General features: G+C 27.1%; 1 protein-coding gene across 1 annotated transcript; it reads left to right on the top strand.

Annotated features, from left to right (window-relative positions):
- The first annotated feature begins 3,634 nt into the window (after positions 1 to 3,634).
- Positions 3,635 to 5,100, top strand: Cdk7 (Cyclin-dependent kinase 7). The gene is made up of 5 exons (XM_017906192.1): positions 3,635 to 3,698; positions 3,759 to 3,818; positions 3,902 to 4,010; positions 4,116 to 4,561; positions 4,644 to 5,100. The coding sequence occupies exons 1-5, from the start codon at positions 3,645 to 3,647 to the stop codon at positions 4,989 to 4,991; spliced, it is 1,017 nt and encodes a 338-aa protein (XP_017761681.1). The 5' UTR covers positions 3,635 to 3,644; the 3' UTR covers positions 4,992 to 5,100.
- The last annotated feature ends 4,285 nt before the right edge of the window (positions 5,101 to 9,385 follow it).

Below are 9,385 nucleotides of genomic sequence, written 5' to 3'. Positions count from 1 at the left end.
AGATTCTTCTTTATCTTCCTCTGCTTCTTCACCAAATGATAAAAGATTGAAATCTCTGTAACAAAATTTGTCATTGTAAAGAATAATACTATCAGGACTAAATTCTACAAATATATATGATTTTTACCTTACTGCTGCTGCTTTAGATTTTGAACTGTTCTTTACTTCTTCACTTTCCTATACTATTATTCTTGGTATAATATCAGAAAATGGATTGTTCAATATTATAGATTTTAACAATCTTAGAGGATAAAGTAGTCTATCATGTTACAAAACAGAGGAAATATTATATTTATATCAATGCTGGATATATATTCTTGAAAACATTAAATTTACCTCATCTACAAGTACTTCTTCGAGTTTAAGCATACTATATATAGATTCTCCAGCAACTTCACCAAATATTGTATGTTTATTCTGCAATTCTGGTGTAAAACTAAGAGTAAAGAAGAATTGGGAACCATTGTCATCTTTTCCAGCATTAGACATAGCAATTAAATCTCGTCAACAAAAACGTAATCTTGTATGAAATTCGTCCTAAAACACATATATCCAATAACTATTTTTGAATAAGAAAGGAATTCATTTTGTTTTTAAATATAGTCTCACTTTAAATGGTTCTCCATATATTTTATCACTTTTTCCTGTACCTGTGGGATTACCACCTTGTGTTATGAATCCTTTGATAATCCTATGAAATACAGTGTCATTCTAATAGCCTTCCATACATAATTGTATGGAGTTTCTTTTGCCCATAATTCTAACTCAGTATCATTACAACCTAGTTTGACAAATATATTAGTTTGATTAATGTAAAATACTTTTAAAGTCAAATTTATTAAAATTAATTATTTATTATTGTAATTCAAATTAGAAATTATTTAATACATTGATATAGAAATTTAGAAAGTAAATATTGTATATCGGTTAAATTTTTAAAAACAGATATACAATCCATTGAAATATTATAAAATGACACTTATTACTTTACCCTTAGTGGCTGGCTCTTGCATACAAATATTACTCATGTTTGTAAGTCTCCTATAATAGAAAAAATCCTTCATCAATAATATTTCATATTAAATCTTTAGTTATTTATAAATCAGTCAACCAAATGGTTCTTTTCTCGAATAATCATACTTTTTACCTCCTTTTGACATTGACTTTATTGGCCCAATTAAGTCCATGATGTGCCACAGCACCATTATAATTGCTTCTTTTATAGTTTCCAAGTCAATTTATACTCTATATTCAATTTAACTTTACCTTTCATAACTGTTATCAATTGTTCATTCTCCATCTCTTCAACGATCCTCATATTTGCAAGTCAATGCCACACATGTTTCTCTCTTGATACATATGCTGCCTCTTTTCTGTTTCTTGATTTGACATAATATACATTTCCTCTTCTTATTCCTTTTATTCAAACTTAACACATTAGCGATGATCATTGACTTTGACCACTGATATTAATATTCATTTATATCAGGAACACAACATACCTTTCAATCTCACTGTATTCTCCATATCTTGTTGTTATAACAGGCCATCACCTAAATTAATTGTATTTCTTTTTGTCAGCCTAAACCATCTTCATTTTCTAAATTTTTATTTGACTATCACAGATTTCTATCTGGTATGTCATATGGTTAATCGACCTAGAATGCAATAAACATATCATACTTTACATATTTATATTGCTGCTGCAATTTTTTCTCGCTATAAAGTATAATTCTTGGCATCTACGCTGATGATATTCCATGAGTTCAATATTGTTCTATTGTTACACGTGCCTGTTTATTTCAAAAGAATATTGTCTTTTCTAACGTACACTATTTAATTATAACTAAAGGTTATGTTAATATAAATACTTACATTCTTTTCGTGATGCAGGCACACCTGCATGGACACAACAATGCTTCCGACATTTGTTTGCAATATTTTCTCATTTTCCATGCACCCTCCTGTTCATTTGGAGAAAAATTAACAAATCGCTCAATTTCTGTGTTTAATTTATGAAATTTTATAATTGCGTTGTAAAGGCGTACCTTTGCATATTTGTCGTCTGCCAGGTAAAGAAATTAATGCTGTTTGTCTAATTAAAACCGCTGTTTCGGCTGAATTTATTAGAGAATGTAGAAAACTTTATGATTTTATTTATTAAAATAAATTAAAATATATTAGGTGCACGTAACCAGAGTTAGTAAACTATTTGCGAAACTATTCCAAAGTCATAGGTGGCGCTGATCGCAGGCGGTAAAATTTGTATTCGAACTGGATACTAGAAATCAATTCGACAGTAAAAAATTAATAAATCGCCAAGTTTTTGTAATTAATTCATGAAAATTTATAGCTGCACAGTAAAGTTGGAATTATGGGCAACATTCTTATAGGATGTTTAATTTAATAATTAATACTTACATGCGCGATAGGTTTTGTATTTCCTGTAGTAAACAAGATTGCTATAGAAAAGTATTTTTCTTACATAATATTATTATTTTGTAATAAATATAAACTAGCATAAGGAAGCGTAAAGAATAAATTTTTTTATGAAGAAACTTTATTTATAATTGTGTATTTACAATGTTTTCATAGGCGAAAAATGAGCACAATCAAAAATAGATTAAAAAACTACCAACTATAGGACGAAAATCGAACCACGGTCCAATACCACAGGAATATTCATCTATCGCTTTTAGGCCACGACTGCACTAGTAAAATGATGGAAATAAATCTGTAATTACGAAAGTAATGAAACTTTAATCGTAAATATCTCAAAAACTATTGAGTAGTTGCCGCTATAATGATATATTTTTTTAAACTGCATGGCCATATCTACAAACCTGCAAAGTTTTAACTAAATCGGTGACTCGAAGAACTTGCACTGTCCTTATTGGCCTAACAAGTGGTTTTACGTGATTGCACGAGCCAGTTCACATCTGCAATCGCCACAGCCCCGGTCACAGGCGGAACTTCTAGTTATATTAACATATTCTCTATTCCAATAATAAAGACTATTTATTGTTACATCGGCTCTGACCTTGTGTGATATTTCAACTCCCGCTAAATTCTCCCTAAGCATACTAACTAGAGCGACCACGTGGTGTTAGCGCTTTCGCCCGTGTTCGCGCCAACAGAATCTGAACAAATTCTTTAATTCGTTTGTGTCAAAACATTCATTGTGGTTGGTATTAAGATTAAATAAATATTTTTTAAAATAATGAATTTAATGCTAATAATACGTAATCAGTTCAAAATTTAAATAAAAAGGCAATTTTAATATGGAACTGAAATATAATTCATTTTAATTTCAATTTTTAGATTTGTATACTTTATTTTCAAATATTCAGTACAAGAACTAATTATTTTTGTACAAAATAATTATATGTGTATCAGTTGAGATATTTGATAATATTATTATATTTAAATTAAAAATCTATCTATATAATAATATATAACACGTGTTGAAGCACGTGTAAATCATCATATACGACATGCTATAATGTTTCTTAGCTTGTTGTGTACGATTCATTTAAAATTATCTAAAACGTACCCCGTGAATAATACATTTTTATTGTATAAAATATTTTTAAATAAACAATAGATTTTATAAAAAGGTAAAGGCATTGTTATATTTAGAAAAGATGACAGAAAAATTACGAAGATATGAGAAAATCGATTTCTTAGGAGAAGGACAGGTTAGTTATTGGTTAAATTCCTTTTTAATATTATTAAAATATTTATCAATCTTGTTTCAGTTCGCTACTGTATATAAAGCCAAAGATGTTGAAACGTCTAAAATTGTTGCTGTGAAAAAGGTTTGACACTTTATATCATATAAATGTGTTTATACGCCAATAAAACATTAGTTTTCTTGTAATGTCACATATGACAATTTCAGATTAAAGTTGGAAGTCGTGCAGAAGCTAAGGATGGTATAAATAGAACTGCATTACGTGAAATTAAATTACTGCAAGAATTAAACCATGATAATGTGATAGGTTTATTAGGTATATATACGCACACACCCGCGCATGCACACGCTATGCATACATGTATATACACAAGGTTTATCTCATATAATTAACATTTATATTATAATGTTGATATTTTAGATGTTTTTGGCCACAAGTCAAATGTTTCTTTAGTATTTGACTTTATGGATACAGATTTGGAAGTAATAATAAAGGATAATAATATAGTTTTAACATCTGCAAACATTAAAGCATATATGATTCAAACTTTACAAGGTTTAGATTATTTACATTATAATTGGATACTTCACAGAGATTTAAAACCAAACAATTTACTTGTCAATGCAGAAGGTGTCTTAAAAATAGGTGATTTTGGTTTGGCTAAGTTTTTTGGATCACCTAATCGAATAAATACTCATCAAGTAGTAACAAGATGGTATAGAGCACCTGAATTATTGTATGGTGCAAGATTATATGGAACTGGAATTGATATGTGGGCAGTTGGTTGTATATTAGCAGAACTTTTATTACGTGTACCATTTTTACCTGGGGAATCTGACCTAGACCAGCTTACTAGAATATTTCAAGTAGTGATTTTGCTATATGTTAAAAACAATTCTTGTGTGATATTATATTATATTTTAATATATTTATATGTATGATTTTTAGACATTGGGCACACCTACTGAGGAAACATGGCCAGGAATGACTGAACTACCAGATTTTATTCAATTTAAACCTTTTCCTGGTATGCCATTGAAACATATATTTACTGCTGCTGGTGATGATCTCCTAGATTTGATTGCTAGTCTGTTAAATGTAAATCCTTTGGAGAGGTGTACATGTGACCAAGCTCTTCAAATGCCATACTTCAGCAATAAACCAGCACCAACTCCTGGACCTAGATTACCTCTTCCTACATCTGTTAAACGTCAACCAGAAGAGAAACCTAGTCTAAAGAGGAAATTACTAGAATCGATGGATGGTGCTTCGCTTGCGAAAAGATTACAGTTTTAACTATAAATGTAATTAGAATCAATTGTAAATTATTACAAAAGGTGATTTATTGTTACTGTTCTCCTTATTAGTTTAACAATAAATTACCAATATAATATGTAGTTAAATAAGGCAGAGATGATAGAGATTGATTTAATGGGTATAAATGCATAATGTATAAATGAATTTGAATCATAAGATATAATTTTAAATAAATATTTACAGTAAATTACTGCAGTAATATAATGTATTTTTGTTACAAAATTATACAAATAATCAAAATCAAGTAATTGTGGTATTATATATTATGAATATTATGTCTTTGAAATATATCATTTGTACGTATATAAAATTAAAACAGGATGGGAATGTTATAGGGTGAAATAATAATACATATTTGAAAAATACAACATTATGCTGCATTACTTTTATTAACGTAAAAACTAGTAAGAAATGTTTGATACGTGAACAATTTTGTAACGTGTGAAATATTAAATTTCGATAGCATAAAGAGGTAACTCGTTGATAACAAATTATTAAAACTGTAATCGCATTTCGCAGCATTTTCTGTAGCAGGATTAATTATTCGTTTTTCACAATAAGTACAAACATTACCAGATTTTCTCTTGCGCTTGCTTCTATTTAACGATGTTGCACCATTTTCTTTCTCAAGAAAAGTATAGAGTATAAATAATGTTCCTTCAATCCGCTTTGTGGATAAAAAGAACATATTTATAATTTCTTCTAAATTTGTTAATTTTGCATTACTCATCTGTGATGAATTTGCAAATAGTTTTTTACGAGTACCGCTCATGACTGATTGTATCTTTTCAATCAGCTTTTAACTAATGTCCGTGCATGATTTCAATATACATGTATCTATTACACACATACATAAATCTATTCAATACTGATGGGTAACAAAAACATAATACAATTTTGTAAAGATACAAATTGTACATATCTTATATTAATGCACATATTAACATGAGTTGGCTACCTCTGAAATCGATGAAAAAGTGTTTCACATTAAAATCATGTTATAAGAATAAAATGAATTTCATATTTTAATATATTACATAAAGCTGTAACAAAATTTGTCGTATTGTACACATAATTACATTAAAAGCATAAATTAAGACGACGTGTGCATTTAAATACTGAAGCAACATTTAATGTTTTTTTCTTACATATTTTATTAGATCCTGACTGTTGAGAAGCTGGGAGATCTACACAAATAAAATATGATTATTTTAAAGATGTGTTAGAGGATTACCATGTCTGAAGTTCACCATATGTGAGGTATATGATATGTAAATGATACAATTAAACCCTGACATTATAATTAAGTTTTAATGTATCAGATTAATTTAATTTGAAATATAGGAAAAAATTATATGTTCTTCAAATTAAATAAATTAATATTTCAAACATAAGTAATCTTCTAAAACATCTTAGAATACATAAATGATAAATTCATTCTAACATATGGTACTGTGGTCCCTCTTATTCAGACTGAACTATAAGTAATAACTATGTAACACTTTGTGTAATGCATAACAAGCGAATAATTTTTTCTAGAAGTATATACCAATATTTGCCAGATTTAAACTAGTGAAAAAAGACAAGAATTAATATTACTATTATTTTTAATTTGAATGATAACATAAAAATGCAAGGATAATTTTGAGAATAAATTAAAAAAGGAAGTAATACTATTATAATTTTATGAAAAAGAAATAAAATTTCTACAGAAATAATTTTTACTAAATTTGATTGTTTGGATGATGTATGTACTCATATTTTACTATTTTTTGTAACATAAATCTCTTTTTTCATGCGAGTTATTTACACATAAAAAATAATACATTTAAAAAGTAGATTTTACTGTACATGATGTGTATACTTAAAGAAATATTTAAATTTACAAAATTGATATTTCACAGAGTGTAGTATAAAAACAGAAAACATTGCTTAACATGATTTACAAAAAGTAAATCGTATTTTTATCAATATATTTGTCGAAAATACAAATTAAAAATTTTCCTTATCATTTGTGACAAAGCGTTAACATCTAACTGAATGTATATTTGAGCGTAATAACTCTAGAAATTGCAAAAAAATGAATTTCAATCAATTGATCAATATTTTGTTCGATAACTTAATTCATTTAAAGTCACCACCGCTTTCAATATCGTATAATAATGCGATAGACACATACATACTAATTTTCTATCCTGCGTGCATTTTGTAAGGAACATTGTATTTGATAACATTAGTTTCTTTCCATATGCCCTTCTGCATGGCCCTACACATATAACGTGCTTGTACAACTTCCTTCATTTCAGTAGGGCTTAAATTTTATATAGGATGCATTGTTTGATACATAAAAGTAAGAATATATCAGAAATAGTACATAGGACATAGTATCAAAACATCAAATGAAGTAATAAAAATTTGTTCAAATATTAAATAAATAGAAATACAATTCATTTTAACAGATAAACATTTAAAGAGAATAAAGATAGTACTGGTTACATGTAATATTTTTGTAACTTTTAATTGTTGCTGTTAAATATATTATTGTCTTGTGTTAGCATCCCATGAAGAACACATACTTAAGAAATTGTAGTAAAAGATTATTTACTGGACATGAAATGTAATGAAGATTTAACAAATTGTACATGGCTATGAATACAATTGTTTTCTTCTTCAAATTATACTATGTCCTAAGCAAATAGTTTTAAGCAGTAATCGATGCGCAGTCTATAGAGCACATGCAGCAGACAATTTGCTCTTGCATTTTGTTTCTAGACATTTGATTCAGTATTTAAAGTAACATATATAACAACTTATGCAACCAACAACATGTTATAACTACTTTATAATGCTTATTTTCCTTAATTTCTTACTTTTTACATTAAGTCAATGTATACCAGGATTTTTAAACAATATTAATATATTTTTAAGTCAAAGAAATTTTCCAATACGTTAAAAATAAATGATCATAACGTATATATATATTATAAAAACTGGATTCATATACATGTACTCATAGTACATAAACTCTTTTTAATACATAAACAGTATTATCCGCAATGTCGTTTCATATTATTTAAAAATCATGATATTCAGATTTTAGGATAAGGGTGTTATTTGCAAATGAAAATGAAATTATACCCATTTAGGGATTTAAAATAAGTAATACATACATTACAATATAGCTGTCCGTAATAATAATATCACATCTCCAAATACTACTTAGCACGAAGTGTTACAAAATAAATGTATATATAAACGAGTTTAGACAAAAAATATAGGCGGTGCATTTTCTAGGTAACTATGATCTTTCCTTGGATATAAAGAAGAATATATTTATAATCTTTCTAACATGAACAGTTCAGCACGGGTACACCTTGTTTCCAACATTAAAGATGATTTTACAATTTTGTTATATAAACATTCGTAATATTATTTTTCAGTCCATTCATATTATTATTGAAAGCCTGACATTTATTATGAAATCAATACCTCAATTCTGGATTAATATTTTTTCTTCAGAAATACTTAACTTCCAATATCAAAGAAAACTGATGTATCATCTTGATGAAATATATTTGTTATATTTAAAATTACGTATTCAATATCTGATATTAAGATATACCAATTCATTGAAATTATAAAACTTCTTGCTTTCTCGTTTCTTGACATTTCTGTGTAACATATATGTATTATGTTTACTTCTAAAAATAGAAGATGAAAACGCAGTAGTTTTGTTAGTAAAATTTTTTTCACGATTAATAACTTTGGATCGGTACATAGTACGATATAAATTAAATTTACACATAAATATTTTTGTTTATGAGAAATGAACAAGGAAATTTATACAAATACAATAATTAAATAATTTGATACTATTAACATATGATTATAAAGAGAAAAAACTAATTACATATGTATCATACGTCGTCTTGTATAAACGTAATATACATAATGAACAAAATACCATTGCAATGTGAAACACTCTGTGTAGCTTCTTGATTAGGCACAATGTTCGAAAGCAATAAATTCCTATTTTTCTGTTTAAATAAAAAAATTCTTTGTGGAACACACTTTCCCAATACAGACTATATCTCCCTAGAATTTATATTAATATTAAAAGTAGAAATACATATTTCATTGCTACTACTGTTTTTTACTTTATTATATCATATATATTCAGTAGTCAGTCCAAGGCAAACATTATCCGCAATAGTATAATATAATATAGCTACTATTTTCATATTTTTTAAATTGATCTACCTATATATTACTTTCTTTTAAAAAATGTATACTTAACATTTAATATAATATATATATATATATATATATATATATATTATATTATATAATACATACATATATATATTATATAA

Source organism: Eufriesea mexicana, unplaced genomic scaffold (assembly GCF_001483705.2).
Source record: "Eufriesea mexicana isolate 0111107269 unplaced genomic scaffold, ASM148370v2 scaffold5064, whole genome shotgun sequence".
Classification (NCBI taxonomy): Eukaryota; Metazoa; Arthropoda; class Insecta; order Hymenoptera; family Apidae; genus Eufriesea; species Eufriesea mexicana.
Note: the sequence above shows the minus strand (reverse complement) of the source record. Positions and strands in the feature narration are given on the sequence as shown.

What these genes read in the sequence shown, in the direction of transcription:
- Cdk7 (XM_017906192.1), top strand. Translation starts at nt 3,645, where the DNA reads ATGACAGAAAAATTACGAAGATATGAGAAAATCGATTTCTTAGGAGAA. An exon ending in ATTTCTTAGGAGAAGGACAG is followed by an intron (nt 3,699 to 3,758) that starts GTTAGTTATTGG and finishes ATCTTGTTTCAG; the next exon opens with TTCGCTACTGTATATAAAGC. An exon ending in AGCTTACTAGAATATTTCAA is followed by an intron (nt 4,562 to 4,643) that starts GTAGTGATTTTG and finishes TATGATTTTTAG; the next exon opens with ACATTGGGCACACCTACTGA.